This window comes from Balaenoptera physalus (assembly GCF_965194825.1).
Source record: "Balaenoptera physalus genome assembly, chromosome: 3".
Classification (NCBI taxonomy): Eukaryota; Metazoa; Chordata; class Mammalia; order Artiodactyla; family Balaenopteridae; genus Balaenoptera; species Balaenoptera physalus.
Window position 1 is genome coordinate 12783695 of NC_138890.1, and position 26751 is coordinate 12810445.

Genomic DNA, 26751 nt, shown 5'->3' on the forward strand with positions numbered 1-26751 from the left:
GCCACTGGGAAACCAGCTCTGGGAGGTGGGGATGTCACCACCCAGCCCGTCTGGGTGGAACAATAGCGACCATTTACGGGGTAGGCCCAGGGGGGCCACAGGCTGGGGACCAGGGTGACCAGTGACAGCACTGGAGCTGGGGGCTCTGGATGGGATTTTTCATGATGCAGGCCTCAGTTTCCCCATCTAAATAAATGGGGTTGGGGGCAACTCTTGTGTCTTGAGACTGTGGGTTTTGAGCTGCTAGGCTCTCAGGCTTAGAGAGGGATTCTTATGCCATTTGGGTTTTCCAGGTGGCAAGTGAGGGCCCCAAGATGCCTAGATCCCGACCCTGAGGCCACAGCGGGGGGTGGCTGGGAGGAGATTAGGATCTGGGCTTGTCTCAGGGAAATGTGGGCCTAAGACACTGGCCAGGCCTGGGCTGCCCCGGCTGACGCAGGCCTAGTCTGGGAGATCTGGAGGAGGGTTGAGGGAGAGACAGAGGTGGTGAGAGATAGAGAGAGAGAGAGGGAGAGACAGAGAGAGGTGAGGTGGAGAGAAAAGGGAGAGATGAGACCCAAGAGAAAGGGAGAGAAACAAGAGAGCTGGAGAGACAAAAAGAGACAGACAGAGAGGGAGGTGGGCAGTTAGGGAGACACGGTCGCCCCCACCTGGCAAATCGCGGGAAGCTGGGGATGTAAAAACAGCCAGAGGCGCCCCTACGTGGAACAAATCTCTGCGTGCTCTTGAACAAACCGTGACTTGCGTATTATTGAGGATGATGTTAGGGACAGCTTCCTAAGGTGCGCGCCTCCGGGGCCAGGCACCCTCTTCACCTCTCACAACCCCCAAGGAGGGTTAACCACCCCCGTTCCACCGACAGGGACACTTAGGCTGGAGAGTCCCAGGCTGCAATGCCAGTTGGAGGCCGAGCAGGACTCGGTCAGGATGTGAGAGACGTTTGTCCACCTACTGTGTGACACTCAGTTCCTCCAGCCGCCAACCCGAAGGCGCACCCCAGCTGGCAGAGGAGAAAACCCGCCCTGCCCCGCCTCTACTCCCTCTCCGCCCCGCCCCATCCCAGCCCGCAGAGTGTTTTTCTTCTCCTCCTGGGTGTTTTGGTTTCAGCAGGAACCGCCTTGCCCGCAGGCGGTTCCCGCTGGGCAGGGTCAGTCCAGGGAGGGGACAGAAGCCAGGAGCAGCTCCGGGGCCGAACCCAGGGCACGACCTCGGCCATCGCCCCAACATGGGGACCAGGCAGGTTCCCTCCTGCTCCCTCCGTATCTTGGTTTCCCCACCTGGAAAGCGGGGCCCTGCTTGGTCGCGGGCCCCCACGTGTGGCCAAGGGGCAGATGCCTCCTGGCGGGGTTTCCCACGTCCGTGCCAAGGTTCCGAGCGCTCCGTTATTAAACATTGATGGAAGCTGCCTGGTGCCTGCCCAAGAGGCCTCCCAGTGCGGGGACATGGTTGGACGCAGATGCCCCAACCCGAGTTAGTGCAGGGTGGCGGGGAGTCGGGGGAGGGGAGGTAGGTCAGGGCCTGCCAGAGGGAGAGGCTGGGGGGCAGGGAGGATGGGGAGAGGGGCCTGCAAGAGGGGGCATCAAACACAAGAATTCTTAGCTATGAGGTCTAACACTCAAGTAACCAAAGGAAAATACATAAATTGGGCTCCAAATTTAAGAGTTTTTTTTGACAAAGGACACTTAAGAGAGTGAAAAAACAACCCACAGAATGGCAGAAAATATTTGCAAATCATATATCTGACAAGAGATTAATATCCAGAAGATGTAAAGAACTCTCACAACTCAATCAAAGATAAATAACCCAATGAAAAATGGGCAAAAGCCTTGAATGGACATTTCTCCAAAGAAAATGTACAAATAGCCAGTATGCACATGAAAAGATCCTCAGCCTCATTAGTCCTCAGGGAAATGCAAATCAAGACACCATGAGATACCACCTCACACCCACTAGGATGGCCAGACTCAAAAAGTGGGAAATAACAGGTGTTGATGAGAATGTGGGAAAATTGGAGCCCTCACACACTGCTGATGGGAATGGAAAATGTGCAGGCACTCTAGAAAACAATCTGGCAGTTCATCAATCATTTAAACCTAGAATTACAATGTGATCAAACAATTCTACTTCTAAGTATATACCAAGAGAATTGAAAACAGGTGTTCACACTCATGCTTGTACACAATGTTCATAGCAGCACTAGTCACAATCGCCAAAAGGTGGAAATAGCCCAAATGTCCATCAATAGATGAATGGATAAACAAAATGCAGTCCATCCACACAATGGAATATTACTCAGCCATAAAAAGGAATGAAGTGGGAATTCCCTGGCGGTCCAGTGGTTAGGACTCAGCGTTTTCACTGGTAGGGCCCGGGTTCAATTCCTGGTCTGGGAACTAAGATCTTGCAAGCCGCGCAGTGCAGCAATAAAAAAAAGGAATGAAGTTTTGATAAGTGCTACAACATGGATTAACCTCAAACATCAAGAACATCAAGGTGAGTTTCTTCTACAAAAGAACAGGCACGAAAGGCCACCTGTTACATGATCCCGTTTATATGAAATGTCCAGAACAGGCAGATCCATAGAGACAGAAAGCAGATCAGTGGTTGCCTGGGGCTGGGGGAGGGGGAATGGGAGTGACTGCTCATGGTGCTGGGGTCTCTTTTGGGATGATGGAAATGTTCTGGAACTAGATAGTAATGATGGTTGCACAACGTTGTAAATGTACTAAATGCCACTGAATTGTTCACTTTAAAAGGGTGAATAGTGTGGTATGCAAACATAGCCTTAAAAAAAAAAAAAAGTAGGAATGGGCAAAGGTGCACGGTTGGGGGAAGGGCATTTCAGTTCAGGCCAAGGGCCTGGGATCTGCGGGGTGCAGGCTGTGACGCGTAAGAAGCTAGGCCAGGCCTGTTCTGTGTCATCTCCTGCAACCACTGTCCCCAGAGGCCCCTGATACCCCAGCCCCATCCTGGTTCAAGGGAAGAGGCGGAGACAACGTGTCTTTGTGACCAAACCACCCAGAGGCTGCTGGAGAGACAGAAGAGGCAGGTATCGGGGGAGGTAAACTGAGGCAGCCTGTCCCCCTGATGGAAACATGCATCCTGACTCATGGTGGGATGAGTCTCTTTCTCAAGAGAGAAAGACTCAGAGGAGAGGAAGTTGAGAGTGGGGGCAAGTGCTCTGGAGAAGCCACCTTACCCATTTTACAGACTGGAACACTGAGGCCAGACAGGCTGAGTCATCTGTTCTGGGCTGAACTGCAGCAGGAAGAATCTTTGAACAACTCACAAATCAGGTCTCTAACTCTTCTGCTCCAGAACGTCCACCCCCACCCCCCGCCAACTTAAGAATAAAACTCTTAGGTCCCCAAGCCCCTGGAGGCTGTGACTTCTATCCGCCCCCCTCACCTACTCCCCGACCACTTCTGCCACAGGGCTTTTGCTCTTGCTGTTCTGGCCTCTCTTCACCATTGGGCCCTAGTACCACCTCTTCCAGGAAGCCCTCCCTCACTCCTGTTCCTCACACTTTCACTTGTCACTCTCCCAGGTTTATTATAACTCTCTTTGTGATGATTAGATTAACATCTGCCTTCCCTACCCAATCAGGAACCCCTCATGCCTGGACCAATTCTGACCTGTTCGGGACAGGAATTGGTATACAGTAGGTACTCAACACTGATTTCCTGAATCAATGAAGGAATGAAGCTGTGAAAGGGGGTCTACCCCAGTCTTGATTCCTGGAGCTGCTGGGAGGAGCTGAGGGATCAACACTCAGAGGAGCACCAGAATAATGAGTATACAGCAAGTGCTCAATAAACACTGGACCAGGGTTCTGCTAAGTAAGGTTGTCCAACCCATTGAGGTAGGGCCCTCAAGCCAGTGCCCTGAACCCCTTCCTTTTATAGAGATGGACAAGTAGAGGCCCAGAAAATGACCCTCCTGTGGGTAATTTTCTAGCAGCAGAAACAGAATTCAATGTGGCTTTAACAAAAAGAGAACCAGAGTGGTGGGCTTCAGGCATGGCTGGATCCAGGAACTAGGACTCCATCTCTCTGTGTTGCTGTCCTCCCTGCAAGCTTCTCTTCCAGGCAGGCTCAGCCTTCCCCCAGTGGAAGCAGGGTGTTCATTTTTCCCATTCATTTCAGCAAGAATTTCTGGTGGTGCTCAATAAACACCAAACTCCTACCCCTTGGACCCAGGGGGTGAGTTTGCCAACTCCAAGACCACATAACTGGGTCGTGTGCTACCCGTGGGCCCAAGAATGGGATGGCCAGCATGGGGGCATTTAGCTCCCTGGAGGTTCTGCTGTGTATGTGTGTTGGGGATGGGGGAGATGCTGGACTTGAGGTGGGTAGCTCTGAGCCCCTGGGTGTCAGGTCACTCTGGTCTTTCTCATGAGGCTGCTGACCCAGCATCCTCTCCTTCCTGTCCACTTGGTTCTGCCACTGTCCAGGCCTCTTCCTCAGGCTGGAGCCCAGCCCTAAGGAATGAGGAGGGCTGATCTTCAAGGGAGGGCATATCTAGCAGAGGGCGCTTGAGCAAAAGCTGCGAGGTGGCAAATCCAAGGGAGGGAACATTCTTAGAACAGTAAGCAGCACTGTAGCTGGAGCACTCGGACCAAGTCTCCTGTTTCCCCATCTAGATGCATAGATGGGGAAACAGAAGACCCCCAAAGGGGAGGGGCCTGGATCTCTCGATTCCCGGCCCTACCGGCTGCCAGACCTCCCTCACCCAGAGGTCCCACCTCCTTTTGCCACAAAATTCAGTGGTACTGGGTTTTAATCTCCACCCCCGCCCTCGTTTAAAACCGGAAAAGTCTGTTTTGGAAACTCCCTGGGAGGTTGGAGGGGGCTGGGCGGACTGGGCCTGGGAGACACGCGCCGCTGCTGCCACCTGGTGGCCATGCGGGGAATCAGAACCAACTCGTTTAAGAATGAGGAGAGGACTTCCCTGGTGGCGCAGTGCTTAAGAATCCGCCTGCCAATGAAGGGCACGAAGGTTTGAGCCCGGGTCCGGGATGCTGCTGAGAAACTAAGCCCGTGTGCCACAACTACTGAGCCTGCGCTCTAGAGCCCACGAGCCACAACTACTGAGCCCACGTGCCACAACGACTGAAGCCCACGTGCCACAAAGACTGAAGTCCACGTGCCTAGAGCCCATGCTCCGCAACAAAGAGAAGCCACCGCAATGAGAAGCCCGCGCATCGCAACGAAGAGTAGCCCCGGGTCGCCCCAACTAGAGAAAGCCCGTGCGCAGCAATGAAGACCCAACGCAGCCAAAAATAAATAAATAAATAAATTTATTTTTTAAAAAATAGAATGAGGGAAGTCGCATGGCGAGGGTACGGGAAGCGGGCAGATTCAAGGTGTGTCTGGGGGGCACGGGTCCTGCTGTGGGGCGCTGGGTGTTAGGACCAGGGAAGAACCCCAGGTCCCGGCCTGAGCCCTGGGCAGAGGGGCGGGGCTGGGGGACAACCAAGGCTCCTGTTATTAGCGGTCTCAGCCCCACTGCCCCTTGGGCTGGTCCACCACCCCCACCCCCGCCTCCCAGTCCTAACTTTGCAGAGTTCCAAGTGATCATCTAGCTCTGTCTCCCCCAGATTGGGTTCTCCTGGGGGCACCCAGAGGGAGAGATTAATAAATGTGTGGAATGAATAAATTAATTCTCAGGCTCCTATTGGGGAATTTTGAGCAGGACATTCAGGCTTTAGTCAGGGGAAAGATACGCATTTATTAAGCCTCAGACACCCGCCCCCCCCCCCCACCAGCAGCTCTCTGAGGTCATTATTATCACCCCCATTTAATTAATTAATTAATTTTTGGAGTTTAGGTGAATTTTATTCTAAATTGGGTAAAAAACTTAACAACAAAACAAGTTAACTATTACATTCAATTTAATTACTGAATCAGTAAGTTTATATTAAAGTCTTTTTTTTTTTAAGATTTAATTTTATTTATTTTTGGCTGCATTGGGTCTTCACTGATGCGCGCGGGTTTTCTCTAGTTGTGGCAAGCGGGGGCTACTCTTCGTAGGGGTGCGCGGGCTTCTCCTTGAGGTGGCTTCTCTTGTTGCGGAGCACGGGCTCTAGGCGTGTGCGCTCAGTAGTTGTGGCACACGGGCTTAGTTGCTCCGGGGCATGTGGGATCTTCCCGGACCAGGGATGGAACCCGTGTCCCCTGCATTGGCAGGCAGATTCTTATCCACTGCGCCACCAGGGAAGTCCCAGTCCTATCTTTTTTTTTTTTTCCCAGTCCTATCTTTTTAAACCACTCAGTGATTTTTAATATTTAATACAATCAAACCTAATGAAAACTTTTTATATAAACCTTTAAAGTTACTGGGAAACTAAAATTTAAATCCCATTCATAACTGCACTGCACAAATACTTGATATGCAATAATCTACATCTTCCCAAAGATGTTGTGGCTTATAGTAAGGTATTTTCTTCCTCTCCACCATAAGTTTACTGAACTTTCTCCTTTGTTTTCAGTTTTTTATTTTCTTCTACAATAGCTTCATATTTCTCTTCCATTTCTGCCAATTCTAGGCAAAGCAGCTCTATTTCTAGATTTTCTGGGGTAGCAGCTCCTAAGCAATGTTTTAAAAAATCCAAAGCACTATTAGGTTTCTCTGGTTCTTCATATAAGACTACCAATACCTTGGTCAGCGTGTCCAGCACCCCCGACTTCTCCAAGTACCTCCAGAACTGATGGGCAGCTTTGTAATGAGCCATAGTGACAGCAGCAGCCGCATTTCCATTTTATTTTTATTTTATTTTATTTTTTCACCCCCATTTTACAGGGGAAGAGTCTGAGGCCAGGGAGGGCCAATGCCCCCCTCAGAATGTTTAGAGCCCCCATTCTTTTCCTCACACCTAGATCTTCCAAGCCTGGAGACCCTGCAATGCAGCCAGGAACTCTGCACCCAGATTCCCCATCCAATGCTTCTGGGACAGGATGCCCAGCCCAAGACCCTGGGATCAGCCTGAGACCCTTTGGGCCCCCCTCCAGTCTATCCCACACACCCCCAACAGGCCAACAGCGCCCTGCTCCATGGATGCCAGGCCCTGGCCCTGAGTAGCAGCTCCCATTTCATGGTGGTTTCTAGGGTTCCCACCACAGGACATGTGGCAACCAGTGCTGGACAGAGTGGGTGTTGGTGGGGGGCACTGACGCCAGAGCCTGGGCAGTGGGGATGGGGTCTGAGTCACTCCGCCTGGGTTAGACTCCTGCCTGTGTTGTGTGGCCACAGGCCAGCCACTTGTCCTCTCTGAACCTCACTGAGGCTTATTGAAATAGGTTAATAAGACAGTCATGTACCTCAAGGCGGTTATGGGGATTCAGGGCATCACGTGTCTGGAAAGAACAGGCTGGGTATGCAATAAGCACTTAATAACCAGCTGTTGTGATTGTGATCATTGGTCTTCCTATCTGTAAGAGGAGGCAGATGTTTCTGTTTCTCCCTGGGAACAGAATTTGGGGCTCTGCCTTAGGTCTCCCAGGAGCAGTGGGAGTCCAGCTGCCTGGGCAGGGCCGTCTTCCAGACTGTCCTGCCAGCCAGGCCCCAGAGTCCCAGCCTCAGGGCATCCCTGCACCCATTTCCTGTCCTTCAAGGGCAGCTCCGTGTCCAGGGCTGGCTCAGGGGCACCCAGAGGCAGCTCCATCTTCTCCTTGAGAAGCCCAGCTGTGTCCATGTCAGCTCGCTCTCCTTTGTCCCAGGATACGTTCACCACCAGGGCCTCTTGCTGAGACACCTCCTCCGGGAAGTCTGCCGGGCTGGTCCACTGCCAAACCTGGAGAGGGACGGTGGGGTCAAGGCTGTGGGCAGGGCCTTATTTCTCATCCACACAAGGATGGAGTGGACCAGGTCCCTTCTGGCTTAATTCTCTAAAACCTGAGACCAATTCAAGTATCAGTTGGAAGGGCCCCCCATTTCTCTTTGGAAAATTTCCCCTTCTCTCTTAGTTGATGTGGTTGGGCAGGGCAGTAGCCCCATGCCAGCTCTTGCCATCGGCATGTGATCCTGGCCCAGCCAATCAGAACACTCCTACCCCCTGGTTCTAGTGATAGGCTAAGGGATGGGCATATGACCCAAGCTGGGCCAATCAGTGATGTCCCAGAATTCTGCTCCAGTTAATGGGAAAAATGGATACCCTGATTCCACAGGGGGAAGGCTGAGCCTGCCTGAGATAGAAGCCTGCAGGGAGGATAGCACCACAAAGAGATGGAGTCCTAGTTCCTGGATCCAGCCATGCCTGAAACCCACCACCCTGGAATTTTTTTCCATCAGGTTCCTTTGTGGAAGTCACTTAAGTTCTGTTTCTGCTACTAGTAAATGACCCACACGAGGTTCCCCTTTGGGTTTCTATTTGCCTGTCTATAAAATTGGGCAGGCTTTTGGAGTCCTTGCACCAGTGGGTTGGGGGAAAGTAAAATGAGTTAATGCATGGCCATTACTCTTCAGAGCCCTGGTCCAGATATGGACGCAATAAACAAGACCTGGAATTAGAAAGGGGACCCTTACCTGCTTCCCCTGGCTGCCAGAGAACTCGACGGCAGTGCTGGCACAAGGTGTGGGCAGGGGTGGGCACAGGTGCCTTACAGCCCTGGGGAGGGAGGAGAACTGGTCAGTGCTTCTGTTCGTTCTTACTTTTTAATTGTTCCGACTTATTTTTTTCATCTCCATTAGGTTATAATAAGGGGAGTGAGGATGTGGCTAAGGGGTCAGGGGTACGGACAGACCCGGATTGAAATCCCAGCACTGTCCCCACTGCTGGATGCCTGGGCCTGACTATCTGGGCCTCAGTTTCCTCATCTCGAAAGTGGACATAAAAACCTACTTGGGGTGAGCAGTTATTACTATTCTTACTATCTCTATTACAGATCATCTCGGGGGAGGGGGTGCAAGTTACCTGTTCAAGCCGAGGTACCCAAAGATTCCCAGGAGAAGGATGCTCACGAAGCTCCCCAAAGATGTGAGGAAGATGGACAAATTGGACAACTCAGAAACCTGGACTTCTGGAAGCAGAAGAGCTTGGGCTGGGGGAGAGCCACCTCCTGCTTCTCATTGAGGAGGGAGTGGGAGGGGCGGGCCCTCCATCAACTCACTGCTGACCCTGGCATACTGTGAATCCCTCTGTGCCTCAGTTTCCTCCTCTGTGAAGTGGGACCCCGCCTGACCTGTGACTATACGATAAAGCCCTGGCACACAATAAGTGCTCAGGACACTGTAGCTCCAAGAGCCTGCAGGTAGGGCCTGTGAGGTTGCTCCCCCGGACCCAGACCAGCACACCACACACCCAGTCTGACTCACTGGTTCTCTTGGGACCTGATTTCACAAGGACAACAGGCAGGGACCGTGGCAGGAACAGGGATCACTTGGTCTCCAAATCTCTCACTGCCACACCCCCCAAGACAATGGAGCCCACCTCCTTATGTTTGTGATGAGATACTCATTCATTCATATTCATTCATTCACTCAATAAATAGCCCCCCTGCTCCCTTCCTCTCCCCAGGAGCCCCAAGGCTGGGGGAGGCAGAGCCCACACAGACACCCCCACCCACTCCCAAGGCATCAGGCCAGGTAAGAGGGGCAGTGGGGGGTTGCCCAGAAGGAAGCCTGGAAGGCTTCCTGGAGGAGAGAGCTTTTGGGCTGAGTTTTGAAGGATGAATAGGAGTTTGACAAGGAGACCAAACATTCCAGGCAGAGAGCCCTGCAAGGGAAAGGCAGTGTGAGAGAAGGTTCATAAGGGGAAGCTGCAGCGGAGGTGAAGGAGTTGGGAACAGGTCAGCCTGCGACTTTCTCCTGAGAGGGATGCATGGGGAGCCATGGAAGGATGGAGGGTCAGGGCAGGACTGCTTGCAGACATGTGGGATGGGGCAGTGCATGCTAGGTAAGTACCCAGGCCCGCCCCCTCACTCACCGACGGTGAAGCGCAGGGGCTGGCTCCAGGCGCCCCGCCACTTGGCTGTGTCTGCTCGAACCTGCACCTTGTAGGCTGTGGCAGCCCGCAGGCCCTGGAGGGTGATCTGGGTCTCTGTGGCTTTCACTGACAGCTCTGTGTGCGGGAGGCAGCGTGGGTCCCTAAACCCCCTTTACTCGGGGCTCCACCCTGGGGGTGGGAGTGGGGGCTCACAGACATTTTGCTGAATAATCTTCCCTGAATGCACCCATTCACATCAAGCTTATTTGGAAAATATTCTTCATCAAAATATTCAGTGAATAATGCTGTTTTTTCTCAAATTCTGACCAATTTGCCCTTCACTCGCTCCTAGCCCACTCCATTCCAGCCGCGTCTGCCTTCTCCTCAGAGCTCCCTAAAAGGCACCAGCTTCAATCCCAAACCTCAGGGCCTTTGCACTGGCTGTTTCCCTGGCCTGGTTCACCCTTTCGCCAGATAACTACATGGTTTCCTCCCTCACCTCTTTCCTATCTTTAGGGACAAGGTCAGGGTTAACTTTGTCTAAGTTGTTCCCCGAGTGTCCCCAGCACCTCAGCACAAAGTAGGATCTCAGCAAGTGTCTGTGGAATTGGATGACTTTTAAAAAATAAAGCACCCCATAAAATTCTCTAAAATGAGAATACAGTTGTTGGCTGTCATACAGAGGAAAAATTCCTAGAACCCTAAATCCATATTCGTTGTAAATATTCAAGAGGAATATTCTTCAAAAGAAATTTCAGGGAAGTTGGTACATTTGGCCAAATGGGCATTTGGTGCATACATCTTCAGCAATTTGACTTTTGGCCAACTGGTTTTCAGCAAATGGGCTGCTTCCAGCTGTGCCGCTGTGAACAAGTCACCGACTCCCATTTGGCCTCATTTATCCCCTCTAAACAACGGAGGGTGACCAAGCTGATGGCAGAATGTCTATGTCTGATGCCGGAGCAGCCCCCGTTCCACCCCCCTTCCCCTCCTCCCCCCCACCCCCCTCTCCCGCCCCTGTGCTGGGCTCGAGGAGGGAAGGCAGGATATAAACCCATGGTCTTGGTGGCCTGGCCTGTTGCTGCAGGAGGTGGATGGGCGAGGCTGTATTCTCGCAAGGCTATGTTACCCAGTGGGGAGGCTGAGGCTCCCAATGTGGGAAATGACAGGAAGTTCCAGCCCTGGTGAGACCTGCCCTGTACGTCCTCATTTCTTTCCCTCCTATGGGGCAGGAAGGGGCACCTAATGGAGCTCAAATCCAAGCTTGTTTAACCTTTGGGCAGGTGAATCCCTCTCCAGGCCTCAGTTTCCCCATCTGTGGAATGGAGACAGTCATCCCCGCTCCATGGGAGTTGCCGTCTAAAGGGCCAGTCAAGACCCTTGAGTCCAACTCTATTGTTCCATGGGTGTGAAAACCAAGGCCCAGAGAGGGACAGTGAGGTGCCCAGGGTCACACAGCAAGGCAGAACTCAAGCCCAGAGCCCTTCCTCCCCCAGCCAGGCCTGTGCTGCCTCACCTACCAGATACTTGGTTGCTGGCCTCATCCTGGCAGCTCACAACGTACTCCTTCAGGACGCCGGGGCAGGTGCTCAGCAGAGATGGTGTCCAGTCCACAGACACTGAATCCTGGCTGAGTTTCTTTACAGACACATGTTGTGGGCTCCCGGCCTCTGAGGCTGCAACCAACATCCTTTACCACGGTCAGCTCCAAGGGTGCTGGTTGAGTACTTCCTGCCTGCCCAGCCTGCTACTGTCCGGAGACCCAGGGAACCTTGGCCACAGAGTCAGCTGGGTCTGGGTTTGTATCCCAGTTCCACCACTCTTGGTGTCATCACTTCCCCTCTCTGAGCCTCAGTTTTCTTACTATAAAATGGGGCAATGCCTCTCGGGGTATCTTAAGAGTTGACTGAGCTGACTTCTATGTGTCTGGCTTCTGGCCAGGGCCTGATATGCAGTAGGTGCTTCTAAATGGTATTCCCCCTTCCTGATACCCAAGGACACTGCCGAGTCCCCTGGGGAGACCACCCTGCAGGTTTGGGCCACTCACCATTGCCTCCAAAGTGGTAGGTGGACAAGACGGTGGACCACGAGGTGGGCTTCTCCGGGTGTGCAGAGGCAAAGATAGTGATGCGGTAACACTCCTTCTGCCACATTGCCCCAGATCCTTGGCTCAAGCTGTGCGTTGCTAGAAGGATTAGCGAGGGCCAGACCAGTAAATAGATTGTGTCCCCACCTTCGCACCTGTGCCATCTGCCAGGAACTCTTAGAGCACTCCTACCCATGCTTCAAAGCCCTTGCACCAATGTCCCCTCCTCCAGGATTCCGTCCTCATGCCCCTTCCCAACCCGTCCCCACCCCCTCCAGCACAGCTCCTACTCTACGGCACCGGGGTGTCTGCATCCAGCTCTGTCTCCCCTGGCTGGGAGCTCTTTGAGGGCCAGGCTGAGGCCGAGGCTTCCTGGGGCCCCGGCCAAGACCACGTCAGAGAGTGAGAGGCTGCTTGGGCCATTTGGCACCCTCCCTTTCCCTCCAGAGGCCTCATTACTTTGCCACCTGCATCTTGCTAGCTGCCACCTTTCCTGGCACGGGTGAATGTTTAACAAACACCCTGGGACGTGAGACTTATTACCCGCTGGGGTGCAACCTTCCCAGGGCCAAGCCCTGACACCCCAGGATCCCAGCAGGAAGCTCCAGACCTGCATGAGTGGGAGGGTATGTCTTGGCCTGTCCCCACCTCTGTGTAACCTTGAGCAAGTGGCAAGACCTCTCTGGGCCTCAGACTCCCCACGCGGACGATGCCTGTAGGTTTGCGCTGACCAGGAGCTCTAACGGAGGATGCAGGGCAACCGATATTATGGTACCCATTCCAGCAGGGTCCCGGTCCTGGGGTGCCGTCAGGATGCAGGTGGCAAGGCTCTCGTCCTGGCCCTGGGGCTGCCACTCAATGCAGTACGTCATGCCCTGGGCCCGGGCTGGCCAATGCATGGTGGTCCTGTTGGCTCCGGTACTGATATTCAGAACCCCTGGTTCTGGAAGAAGACAAGGGAGGCACGTCAGAATAGCTGCCTCATGCTCCCCCCACAGCCCAAGGCTCCTATAGCCCCATCCCACCCTCTTGACAAGCTCTAACCCCCCAGGTCCAGGAGTGTCTGTATCTGGCTCTGTCTCCCTACGCTGGGGGCTGCCAGGATGGGGGCTGAGCACAGAGGGGACAGCAAGGGCTGTTTGAATGAATCGAGTCCTCCCCCAGCCTGACTGTGGGTTCCCTGCCAGGATGCCCACAATCAGTGCTCCCTATGCTGCCACTACTACCCTGTCAGGCTAGTGGGCATCTCCTGGTCCAGCAGATGCCTGGCCACCCACCACCCACCTTGCCCAGCGGTGGGTGGCTGTGGTGGAGGAGGAGCCTCCCGGCTGGACCAGAGCTCAGAGCCCCGAGGACAGACCCACTCAGCCCCCTGGGCTCATCTCTCCCACTCCCTACAGCAAGGGCAGCTGTACCAACCTGAGAGGTGGGTACTGCTTCCAATTCTAAGGACAATAACTATCACTTATTGAGTTCCGACTGTATGAGCCAGGCCAGTGCCGAGCATTTTACAGGCGCCACTTTCCCACAAAGTGGGACCATGATCATCCCAATGATATAAAAACTGAGGCTCGAAGCCGGAGAGCCACCAGCCCAAGGTCACATAGCGAGGCCGTGGCCCAAACCAGACCAGGAGCTGACCGACTTGCTGCTGTGCCACCCTGGCAAGTGGCTTCATCTGTCTGAGCCTCAGTCATCTCATCTCTGAAATGGGCATGATCATAACAGACCCGCTGGGTGCTCAGCAAGATCAGGACTAAGGTGAAGCGAGCAGGGCACTAATCTCGGGCATGAAATTAAGGAGGCACCAAAGAACTCAATCACCAAGATCAATACTCTTCTAATGCAATATTTTTCAAAAAAATCAAAATGAACCTAAAAGTATGTACTGAGTACTATTCATGGTTGCCAAACAATGGAAACAGCTCAGATGTCCGTCAGTGGAAAAACAGATAAACAAAATGGGGCCCATCCACACAGTGGAATATTACTCAGCCATAAAAAGGAATGAAGCACTGATGCACGCTACAATGTGGATGAATCTTGAAGACATCAGGCTGAGTGAAAGAAGCCAGACACAAAAGGTCACATAGTATATGATTAATTTCTATGAAATGTCCAGAGCAGGCAAATCCACAGAGACAGAAAGCAGATTGGTGGTTGTCAGGGGCTGGGGGAGGGGGATGGGGAGTGACTGCTAAAGGGGACGGGGTCTCCTTTTGGGCGTGATGAAAAGGTTCTGGAACTAGACAGAGGTGATGGTTGCACAACATTGTGAATGTAATTAATGCACCAAATTGTACTTGTTAAAATGGTTCATTCTGATATGTGAACTTTACCTCAAAAAAATACATATGTTTATATACATACATATAAACCTTAATTTTTAAATTTTAGATTTATTTTTTTGAGGTAACACTGGTTTACAATATTATAATAATAAAAATGTTTCATGTGTACAACATTATATTTGGACTTCTGAATACCCTACTGTGTGCTCACCATGAAAAATTTAGTTTCCATCTGTCACCATACGGTTGATCCCCTTTACCCCTCCCCTCCCCCTGCCTCTTCCCCTCTGGTAACCACTAATCTGTTCTCTATATCTATGTATTAGTTTTGGTTTGTCCATTTATTTATTCAGTTGTTTGTTTGGTTGGTTGGTTGGTTGGTTTTTATATTCCACATCTGAGTGAAATCATAGGGTATTTGTCTTTCTCCAGCTGAATTGTTTCACTAAGCATAATATCCTCAAGGTCCACGCATGTTGTCTCAAATGGCAACATTTCATTCTTTTTCATGGCTGAGTAGTATTTCATTGTATACATGCACCACATCTTTTTTATCCATTCATCCATTGATGGGCACTTAGGTTGTTTCCACATCTTGGCTATTGTGAATAACGCTGCAATGAACATAGGGGTGCATATGTCTTTTCCAATTATGTTTTCTTTCTCTATGGATAAATACCCAGAAGTGGAATTGCTGGATCGTATGGTAGTTCTAGTCTTAATTTTCTGAGGAATCTCCATACTGTTTTCCATAGTGGCTGCACCAATTTACATTCCTGTCAACAGTGTATGAAGCTCCCCTTTTATCCACATCATCGCCATTGATTTTTTCATTGTGTATAAATATATGTATATATTTAATATATGTATACATGTATATAAAATGAGCAAAATGTCTAGATTTTAAATAAAGACAGGATCAACCCTGTATTTGCACGACCCTGCCTTTCTTGCCACACCCTGATCTTGGCCCTGGTCCCAATAAAACTTTATTTACAAAAACAAGTGTTTGGTCTGGGCCACAGTTTGCCAGTGAGAATTTTTTTAACTATTACACTATAACGCTATGCATTTTTTAATGCTATGCATTTTGAATACTGACTTTACACTCTCCTAAATTAGACACCCCATTACATTTTTGTGCCTCACTTGCTTCACCCTAGTCTAGCTGAGGCTCAGAGTATGTGCTCAGCTCCAAGGGGCCCCCCCACTGCCCAGCCAAAGGTACCTGAGTGGGTGTAGGCAGGAATGTGCCATGTCTGGTTGGGACCGGGGCCAAAGCGATTCCGGGAAACGACTGTCAGGTCATAGGCGGCACCCGAGAGGATGAGCTTTTTCTGCAGGCGCAGAGTCCTCGTGGCCTTGGCCTTACATGGGCAGGACAGCATATGCAGGTGGACATGGTAGGTCACCTCCATGCCCGAGTCGGGCCCGAGGCAGCCTTCTGGAAGCTCCAGCTGGGGCAGCTGTTGTGAGTGTGAGAGATGGTTTGTGGGGACCTGAACATGCACGTCGTCCCTGTGGGTTGACATCAGGATGCTGCCCACGAGCACAGGCTCATCCACGGGCCACAGCTGATGACATATGTGAAAATTTTAAAAAAATAGTAGACCTCAGTGCTGGCAAGGCTGCTGGGAAACTGACACATCCACTGCTCATTGGTTTAGGGGGAGGGGGGAATAATTTGGCAAAACCCACTGAAAGCCAGAGAAAAAAAATATTTCCGTCTTTGGACCCAGTTACTTCGAGCCTGGAAATTTTTCCTAAGAAAAGGAATTCAAATTATAGGAAACCTAGGAAGAGAAGGAGCTTCACTACAGCTTTCTCATGCCAGCCCACTGGGGACCTGGCTGAATCAATTATGGTGAAGCCAGGGGTTGAAATGTATGGTGAGTTTGCCCAGACTCAGGCAGGGGATTTCCCCTCTGCGCCTCAGTTTCCTCCTCTGGAAAATGGGTTCATTCGACTGTACTTAATGAGTTGTTTGGGGGACTTCAAAAAAATCATCGCCCATCCAGACCAGCACAGTCAACCCCCTCCTGGCCTTCCAGCTTCCACATGAGCTCCCCAAAATCTGCTCCCCCAATGGCTGCCAGAGGGAGCCTGTGAACACCTGAGTCCAGCCATATCCTTCCTCTGCTCACACACCCTCCATGGCTCCCCATTACCTTCAGAGTTCAACCCACAGTCCTTCCAGTCCCTACCACCTCCACGACTCATCTCCCTCCTTTTAAACACTTCCACTCCAGCCTCTTGTCTCCTTCTCTCTGTCCTCAGGCCACCCCACAGGCCTGCGATGTTCCATTACCTGCTCATGCAAGGTCACCTGCCTCCTCCCATCCGGGCGGAGCTGCTCCACGGAGAACCTCACCTTGGCCTGTGGGGGGGGTTCTGCAATGAGACAGCAAGACAGTGACACTGGGGGTGGGGCCCTTGCTCACAACGTCCTGCAGACCCTGGATGGGGACCCGGGACCTTTTCCTTCCCTCCCATGAAACACAGGATTCCATGGGTCGTTAAGTAGTCTTCAAAATCTGCAAACACGGAGATCCACTCCACGACAGTGTGAATATACTTAATGCAACTGGCTAAAAATGGTTAAAATGGCAAATTTTATATTATGTCTTTTTTCACTACAATTAAAAAAAAAAAATCTGAAAACAGCCGTCGGAGTTGTTTCCCAGCAGATACGCACTTGGGTGGGCAGGAGGAAGCTCCAGCTCAAAGGGTAGGGGGACAAATGTTGACAGTCACCCCCCCCATCTCTCCCTCCCACCCCCACCTCGGGCCACGTCTCCAGTCTGGAGCTGCCCTGGCTCCAGCTTCCTGTATCATTTGGGAAAATCTGCCTTCACGACACAGCCACTTGCACCCATCGACTCCTTGTTCGGCTTTCAAAGAACAAAACCCACCAAACTAATTGGAAGGAGAGAAAGACTGATAAATGTTTTCTTTTTATTACGGATTTGCCACATTTTACAAAGTGAAACTTGCCCACTGCCCTGCCACCTTGCACTAATTTTCCCTAATTTCTTCAGCAGCCTTATTTCTAACATCCATCACGTTATTGCTAACACTCACCACCTTATTTCTAATACCACTACCATCTTTCTAACGCCTGTCTCCCTTCCTGTGGTCCAGGGTGCTCTCACCGGGGGGGATGCACACAGGGCTGCTCCAGCTGCTCCAGGGACCTCCGGGGACCCCTGGCCTCAGCCGTCGCCGCAGCTGGAATTCCTGGGCCGTGTCCGTCTCCAAGGGGCAGAGGCATGACTCTGAGGAGAAGCAGATCAAACATCAAGCAAAGGGGCTGTCCCAAAGCCAGGAGCACCCAGGGCTTGGCACTGGTCACTTAGCCATCGTGCACATATTAAGTTCCAACTGTGTACATGCACTTATTGAGTGTCAACTGTGTACAAGCACTTATCGAGAGCTAATCATGTGCCGGACCCTGGGGACACAGCCAGAATAGGCCAGGTCCTGTGCTCTTGGGGCCTCAAGGATCACCCACTTCTTCTACTGTTTGGAGTTCAAGTCTCAGCAAGGCCACCTACTAGGGATGTGAACTTGGCCAAAGGCTTCACAAGCCCAAGCCTTTGTTTCCTCACCTGTGAAATGGGAATAATCCAATACTGAACTACAGGGAGGCGCAAACAAGCCTACAGAGAATTTAACACTGGGCCTAGCACACAGTGGGTGCCTAATTAATGCTAACTTGCTACTGCTGTCGTTGTCACTATTATTCTCACCGAAGTCAGCATCATCCTGACGTCCACAGTCGCCCTAAAACAAGACCATATTTATACATTGTTTTACATTTGGGTGTTGAAAATTCTAGCTCTTTTGAAATTTTCAACAATCATTTTGCTCAATGCAACATGGAACCCTGGATTGGATCTGAGAACAGAAAGAGAACATTCTTGGAAAAGCGGGTGATAATCCAAATAAACTCTGGAATTTAGTTCATTGCAAGGGACCAGTGACAGACGGACTTGGCAATGAAAGCCATTAACCTGTGGGGAAGCTGGGTGAAGGTTCTATGTACTTCTTTGTAACTTTTCTGAAAATCTAAGATTATTCCAAAATAAAAAAGTTTTTTTTTTTTTTTAAAGAATTATTTGGGGGAATTTCCTTGCAGTCCAGTGGTTAGGACTTGGCACTTTCACTTCCGGGGCCCGGGTTCAATCCCTGGTCAGAGAACTAAGATCCCACAAGCCGTGTGTCGAGGCCAAAAATTAAAAAATAAAATAAAATAAAATAATTATTTTAGGAGGCAAAATTATATTTTTATAACTTCCTAAATAAATATTTTAAGAGACAAAACCTATCTGTCTGTGGTGTCATGGATGAGGAGAGGCAAGTTTAGGAGCCAGCTAGCCCCACACTCCCCGGCTGATGCTGAGAGGTCCCTGGACATCCTGAGCCTCAGTTTCCTCATCTGCAAAGGGGGGCTGAGAGGGTCCACTGAAGAGTGTGTTAGGGGGCTGGAGATAAAAAGTAAAGAGATGTCCCTCCCCAACGGGAGTCCCATGTCACCTGCCTCTGACTGATCCGAACCCATTCACTTGATGGGAAAACTGAGGCTCAGGGAGGGGCACAATATTTGGAGGGAAGATGGGGCCGAAACTGAGTCAACTCCCTGGACTCAAGATGCTCCCAGGCTGAGGGAGGGGGAGACACCACAATTCAGAAGCTGGGGGGGGGTCTCTGTCTCTCCCAAACCAGGGACTCCTTGGGGACTTGGTCAGGGCTGAGGTTTCTTGCAAGCCTAGGCTTGCCCTGCCTGCAGGGGACAGAGGGGAGAATAGAGTAGCTGAAGAATGAATGAAGGTCCAAAGAAGACATACAGATGGCCAATAGATACGTGAAAATGTGTTTAACATCACTAATCATCAGGGAAATGCAAATCAAAACCACAATGAGATCTCATCTCACACCTGTCAGAATGGTTATCATCAAAAAGACGAGAGATAACAATTGTTGGCGAGGATGTGGAGAAAAGGGAACGCTGTGCACTGTTGGTGGGGATGTAAATTGCAGCAGCCACTATGGAAAACAGAGTGCAAGTTCCTCAAAATATTAAAAATAGAGCTACCATATCATCCAGCAATACCACTTCTGAGTACTTATCCAAAGAAAAGCAAAACACTAATTGGAAAAGATACATGCACCTTCATGTTCACTGCAACATTATTTACAGCAGCCAAGATGTGAAAGCAATCTTAGTGTCCATCGATGGATGAATGGATAAAGAAAATGTGGTACATGTATCAATGGAATATTATTTAGCCATAAAAAGAAGGAAATCCTGCCATTTGCAACATGGATAGTCCTTGACGGCATTATGTTGAGTGAAATAAGTCTGACAGAGAAAGACAAATATTGTATGATCTCACTTACAAGTGAATTTAAAACGAACAAAAAACCAAACTCATAGATACAGAGAACAGAGTAGTGGTTGCCTGAGGTGAGGGGTAGCGGGTGGGCGAAATGGGTGAAGGTGGTCAAAAGGTACAAAGTTATCAATATAAAATAAATAAGTCCTGGGGATGTAATGTACAGCATGGTGACTATAGTTAACAATACTGAACTGTATTGTCTGAAAGTTGCTAAGAGAGTAGATCTTAAAAGTTCTCATTACAAGAAGCAAAATCTGGAACGTGCCTGTGTGGTGACGGATGTTAAACAGACTTATTGTGGTGATGATTTCACAATGTATACAAATATCAAATCATGTTGTACACTTGAAATTAATATAATTTTGTATGTCAGTTACATCTGAATTAAAAAAGGAGGGACTTCCCTGGCGGTCCCGTTAAGATTCTGTGCTCCCAATGCAGCGGACAAGGGTACAGTCCCTGGTCGGGGAACTAAGACCCCGCATGCCACACAGCATGGCTTTAAAAAAAAAAAAAAAAAACAGGAAAGGAGGGAGGGAGGGAGGAATGGTGGAAAGGTAGTTTCCTGAAAGAGGCAGCCCTTGAGCTGGACCCTGAAGGTGGGTTGGATTCACATGTGCTCAGGTGGAGAGGAGGGCATGCAGGTGGAAGGAACTGCATATACCAAGGCAAAGAGGCTGGAAATCCAGGCCATGGGCAAAGAATGATTGCCATTCAAAAAGGGGCCAGAGGAAGCATGAGGCAAGTGAGGGAACCTAGGGCCAGCTGAAGATAAGGATGCCTTACTGAGGGTAGTGGGGAGCCATGGAGGGTGTGTGAGCAAGGGAGATCACAGTCAGATCTTCATGTCAGAGAGACCCAGAGGCTAAACATGGGTCAAGAGTGGAGGCCAGGTGGGAAGGGTGATAGATACAGAGATTGCAAAACTGATGGAAGATGTGTGAGGGTGCCCTGTGCCTGTGCAAACCCCTGATCTGGGAAATAAACTCACCAACTTCCACGGGCTGCCAGGTGTCCGGTGTCGGAACTGTACCTCAGCACCATCCTGGTGGGCTGGGGTCTCCCACTTCATGAGCAGCTGCCCCGCTGACCTGGACACCTTGATGTTTCCTGGAGGAGGGTCGTATTTAACTGGAAGCAGAGATGGGGGTGGGAAGGGGAAGCCAGCATGTGTGTGAGCTGTTGCTCCTGAAAATTCTGGAAAATCTTCCCATGATCCTCCTGGCCCAGAGTAACCCACCAAGCTCCCAAAATTTGAATCAGGGACACCTCTACAGGTCCCATCTAAGCCTGGGGTTCTATAGGTCAAAGAGTTAAGATTTATACACAGGATCCTATTAGTAAAGGTGTCTTTAAAATATTAATACACATTGCTGGCAAGGCTGTGGTGAGACAGGCACTTTTGTAAATTGCTGATGAGAGGGTAATTAACTGATTCTATTTTTTTCTGAAGGACTATTAGGGAAATCTTACTAACTTTTTAACCTCACTTCAAGAAGCCTGGCCTGAGGAGAGACATCTGTCATGCTTTCTGCATCTCGGTCATACTGTGCCTGATTCTAGCTCAGGGTCTTTGCACTTGCTGTATCCTCTGTCTTGCTGTATCCACACTTCCCCATCTTTATTCCTACTGGATCTTTTTCATCCTTGAGCTGGAGCCCTCCCTGACCTCCCAGCAGTATCTCATCATGTGTAATGATCATGCCTTGTCCATCACCCTACATGAATCTGGGCTCCATGAAGGCAGGGACAGGGTTGGGATTAGGGTGAGGAGAATGAGGCAAGGTTGTACAAATGCAGGGTCAGATCCTGTCTTTATTTGAAGTTCTGGGGAATTCCCTGGCGGTCCAGTGGTTAGGATTCTGCACTTCCACTGCAGGGGGTGTGGGTTCAATCCCTGGTCGGGGAAGTAAGATCCCGCGTTCCATGCAGCGCGGCCAAAAGAAAAATCTGATATTTGATTTGTCATGGCTTTTTTTTTTTTTTTGCATTAATATTGATTTTTTTAAAATGTTGCATCATGGGACTTCCCATGATGGTCCAGTGGTCCATACTCCACACTCCCAATTCAGGGGACCTGGGTTCGATCCCTGGTTAGGGAATTAGATCCCACACGCATGCTGCAACTAAGAGTTCGCATGCCGCAACTAAAAGATCCCTCATGCTGCAACTAAAAGATCCCGCATGCTGCAACAAAGAACCCTCATGTGGCAACAAAGATCCTGCATGCCACAACTAAGAGCCGGCACAGCCAAATAAGTAAATAAATAAATATTCAAAAAGAAAAGGTGCATCATGATATGGTTTATAATGACTATTGAGGTTTTTTGGCACCCCCATAACATTTTGTGGCCAAGGAGCGTGCCTAATTCATCTCACCCTTGTCCCAGCCCTGTGCTGTGACCTCCATTGGCCTTGCCCACCTCCCCTATGACTGAGCATGGCACACAGTAGCAGTTCAACGAGTATAAACTAAGTGTATGTTATTGATTCGTGAAAACAGATTTTAAAGACTGAACATGGGGGACTTCGCTGGTGGCACAGTGGTTAAGAATCCGCCTGCCAGTGCAGGGGACACAGGTCCGATCCCTAGCCCGGGAAGATCCCACATGCCACAGAGCAACTAAGCCTGTGTGCCACAACTACAGAGCCTGTGTTCTAGAGCCTGCGAGCCACAACTACTGAGCCCGTGTGCTGCAACTACTCAAGCCTGCGCACCTAGAGCCCGTGCTCCACAACAAGAGAAGCCACCGCAATGAGCAGCCCGAGCGCCGCAAGGAAGAGTAGCCCCTACGCTCTGCAACTAGAGGAAGCCCGCACACAGCAAGGACGACCCAATGCATCAAAAAAAAAAAAAAAAATTATAAGACCCAACAGAGTCTTGGCCACATTACAGTATCAAGGAGAAACTGGAAGCTACCTAAATGTTCATCAGTAGGGGATCAGTAAGGGGACCATGAATGACTCTGCCAGGTCACATGACAGTGTTGGATGTAAAAACAGCTGGCAGTATCCAGCCCCTTGCCAGGGACTCAGAATTCCCCCAGGTCTAGGCTTGGGGACCAGAGGCTTCTCTGGGTGAGGAAGTGGTAGTGGGGAGGAGGAGAACAGGGTGCTGACCTGAGCTGTAGAGGTTCAGGGTAATGTTGGGGGACTTCTCTGTCCAGTTGGCAGCCCGGGATTCCACCCAGAGAGTGACAGCGTGGAGCACGGGTATGCCATCCTGGTCGGAGAACTGCAGCTTGGTGGCTGAGCCCGCGGCAAAGTAGCAGCAGCGCCCAGGCTTGAGGCTGTGGGAAGGAGGGTGTTGGTACTGAGTCTCAGCGGCCACAGCAGATGATGTGCATCACATCCCAGTATCCTTTTCTTCCCCTTTTACTCCCGCTCCCCAGCCTGGGGGTTTCTTAGGGATCAATTTGGGACTAAGGGATTTGGAGGATCCCAGAATCTCCTAACATGGGCTGCCACAGAGAGAAGGAAGAAATGAATAGATGGATGAGAGAAGGAAGAAATGAATAGATGGATGAATAAGTCACAGGGTGAGGATGAAGGAAGGACCACAGGGATCCTAACTGCCGCCCAAACTGGATACCCACCCATGCTGACCCCACAACACAGATCCCCAACCCTCCCTTCTGACAGGAGAAACTGAGGCTCAGGAAGAGGCAAAGACACTGCCAAGGTCATACATCTGAGAGTAGAGGCAGGGGGTCAGGAGCAAGGGCAGGATTCTCACCAGCATCTCAGGAAGTGGCTGACCCCAGCTACAGGGCCCTCATATTCCCAGGAACATTCATAACCAGCGTTGCTGAGTATCCGGTAGCAGTTTAGGTCCCGGGGACCCGAAGCTAAGCCTGGAGGTTTGAGAACAGACTAGAGTTGGGGGGGGGCGGGGTCCCCAAACTGACACACCCCAGAGAGGAATCTTTGTGACACTTATGCAATCCGGTGTCACCTCAGCCTAAACACGCTGTGACTTCCAGCACCTACCTGTGCCCTTCCCGCATGTCTCCTGCCATCTCCCTTGCACCTCCTCCTCCAGCCACTTCAGCCTCCTCACTGGTCCTCAAACACACCAGGCTCACTCCTACCTCAGGACCTTTGCATGTGCTATGCCCTCTGCCTGAAATGTCCTTGCCCCAGATCTTGACATTCCAATTTCTCCTTCTGTGTCACCTCCTCAAGCACTGGGCTATTTGAAGCAGCCCCCTCCCTCTCCATCCCTCACCCTGCTCTGTTTTTTTTCATAGCACGTCATTGTATGCAGGATATGCATTTGTGTGCCTCTTGTCTACCTCCTGCGCTAGGCTGTGACCCCAGGAGGACAGCTGGGCTCGCAGCTGATTCCTTCACGTCTAGAACTGTGTCTGCACGTAGTACGTGCTTGGTAAATATTTCTTGAGCAAAAGAATAGATGAAACGCCTTGCCCAGTGGCAGATGAGTGAGTTTGTTACAAGCATGAATGTTCCAGCAATGCTTGCCTCGGAGCAACTTCAAAATGTTTAACAGCTGCTTAGCCCCACATGCTGACCAATCAGGACGGACACAGACACCAGTCCTGCGACCCTGTTAGGGAGCAGATGAGGCTTACAGAGGTGACTGCTCCAGGACACCTGAGTTTGGTGAGGACAGGCCATCAGGCTGTCGGGTTGGGGCTCCCGAGACCCCAGTCTTTGGCTGGGCAGGAGGGAGCTGAGGGAGTCGCCGCTAGGGATGGGTCAGTCAGAGTCCAGTGCAACCCCTTCCTCCCACGATGGGGAACTGCCCCAGACCTGAGTCTGCATCCGGATACGGCGGGTCCTGAAAACAGCACCCCATGGTGCCACAGGCTTCAGCTGCAAAGGCAATGAAGAGATAATGACAGTGTCAGCCTTTCACTGCAGGGGAGGGGGCTTGCCCAGTGACCATCCATGCACCTGCCCACTTTCCCATCCTTGCACCCACCAACCCATCCACCTTTCTATCCATCCATCCATCCATAAATCCATCCATCTGTCCATCCACCCATCCACTCATCTATTCAGCCATCCATCTTTCCACCCACCCACCCATCCATCCATTCATCCATCCTCCCACCCCCTCATCTATCCATACATACACGCATCCATCCATCCACCCACCCATCCAGCTCTCGGGCCGTTCCTCTAAAGCAATCCAGGGTCCCCTGTACCTCTCCCTTTTGCTGGTCTCCAGCCCTGCCTGACCTCTAAAAGCCCTGAAACCTTGCTGATCTCCAGTTTACAGAGAGGGAAACTGAGGCACAAAGAAGTTGCCCAAGGTCATGCAACAGCAGAGCTGGGATGAGAGTCCAAACCTAGTCATCCGCTGGGGGCTGGGTCCCTTCGCATTCGATTCCACAAGATGGAGAGAGAGTATGTATATTACATACACTGGGTACATAACACTATATTTTATATATATATATATATTATATATATACTTGGTCTTTATCCCTTCCTTAGCTATTTCTCATTAAACTCTGGGATGTGGGAAAGATTCAGAGCTTCAGCCCACTCCACAGAAGACAAAATTAAGACCAGAGGGGAGATGCCCAAGTCTGACATCAGAATCCATGATTATCCAGCTCACATTTGACAGGGGGAAAGACTGAGGCACAGAGACACAGAAACAACCCTGGGACCCGGGTCCACAGCCCTCCACATACACACACACAGCACCCCCCCCCCCCGGCAAGAAGAGCCGTGACTCCAGGGTAGGGGACTCACCGCCCTGCCGGGGGAGCAGGAGGAGAAGGAGGGGGACCAGCCTGGTCACCCGTTGCCCCATCCGGTCCTCGAAGAGGGCGGCAGCCCCAGACGAGCTTCTGTGCTGCTGGAGAGGCCCCAGCCACCCAGTCCTCACCCAGGAACACATTAAAGCTTAGCAAGAAAAACTAAAAAGAAAAAAAAAGGTGTCATGGCCCCTCCCAGGGCAAGTCAAACTAAAAGAGAAACCCAGGAAGTCAGCCTGTGGGTGGTGGCCTCATTCAGACCACAAACACACCCGAGCTCTGGACCCTGAGCCCCAGATCCGGGGGGTCTTCTCTGCTGGCCCCAGACTGAAACTGGACACGGGGTGAGAGCCCCATGGGTGGCCTGGGGCTCTGTGCCTTTGGCCAGGTCTCCAGCCCTCTCTGGCCCACTTCTGAGACTTAGGAGCTAAATGGGAGGCCAGGGTCTTCAGACGTCAGAGTTCACTCTCCCAATAAATTGTTATGAAGTGCTTGCTGTAGGCTGGGCCCTCCGAAAATGTCCACCTCCCCATTTCCCGAACTCCAGCCTCAGGGCACCCTGGGTTCCAGGTCTGGAAGAGTCTCCTTTCTTCCTTTAGACTCAACTTTGTCTTTTTTCCGTGTCTTTTTCTCAGCCAGAGGTGGAGAGGTTGGGGGGCGGGGGGGCGTCTCAGTTTCTGACCCTCTCTCCCCACTGTCAGCAAAGGCCCAAAATGTCCATGGAGAAGAGCTGATTCATGCTACAAAGTGGATGAACCTCCAAAACAACAGGCTGAGTGAAAAAAGTCAGACACAGCAGCCCATATGTTGTATGATTCTATGTATATGAAATGTCTGGAACAGGCAAATCCACAGAGACAGAAGGTAGATTAGTGGTTGTCAGGGGCTGGGGGAGGGGAATGGGGAGTGACTACTCATGGGGATGGGGCTGCATTTTGGGGTGCTGAAAATGTTTTAGAACTAGACAGAGGTAATTGTTGTACCATATAGTGAATATTCTAAATGTTACTGAACTGTATATATTAAAATGGTTAATTTTACGTTATGTGATTTTCACCTAAAAAAAAACGTTCTCAGAGCCCAGGTGGGCAAAGAACAGGGTAAGGGTCTCTCCTGGGGGAAAGCATCTGGGGAAACTGAGGCCCAAGAGGCCAGGAGGAAGCCCTTTCTCTGAGAGCCAGTCCTGAGGGGCAGCTGGGCTGGCCAGGGTCAGGCGCCCAGCAGGCCATGAAGTCAGAGCCATCAGAACAAAGAGGCAGTGTTCTAGGCCTGGCACAGTGGGGACGGGGACCCTGTGACCCTGCACAGAGCAGTCTTCACA

General features: G+C 51.0%; 1 protein-coding gene across 1 annotated transcript; it reads right to left on the reverse strand.

Annotated features, from left to right (window-relative positions):
* Positions 1-6251: 6251 nt before the first annotated feature.
* On the reverse strand, positions 6252-26751 carry IL12RB1 (interleukin 12 receptor subunit beta 1). The gene is made up of 16 exons (XM_082457582.1): positions 25426-26751; positions 24472-24534; positions 23435-23552; positions 22819-22988; positions 20690-20829; positions 18049-18082; positions 17452-17574; positions 16608-16690; positions 15528-15765; positions 12784-12951; positions 11970-12107; positions 11443-11598; positions 9923-10057; positions 8912-9017; positions 8524-8605; positions 6252-7792 (listed from the first exon to the last, which is right to left on the reverse strand). Exons 1-16 carry the CDS (start codon positions 25571-25573, stop codon positions 7427-7429), a joined length of 2268 nt encoding a protein of 755 aa, XP_082313708.1. The 5' UTR covers positions 25574-26751; the 3' UTR covers positions 6252-7426.

What these genes read in the sequence shown, in the direction of transcription:
- IL12RB1 (XM_082457582.1), bottom strand. Translation starts at nt 25,573, where the DNA reads ATGTGTTCCTGGGTGAGGACTGGGTGGCTGGGGCCTCTCCAGCAGCAC. An exon ending in GGGTACCTCGGCTTGAACAG is followed by an intron (nt 8,606 to 8,911) that starts GTAACTTGCACC and finishes CTCCCTCCCCAG; the next exon opens with GGCTGTAAGGCACCTGTGCC. An exon ending in CTGGCAGCCAGGGGAAGCAG is followed by an intron (nt 7,793 to 8,523) that starts GTAAGGGTCCCC and finishes GTCCCTCTCCAG; the next exon opens with GTTTGGCAGTGGACCAGCCC.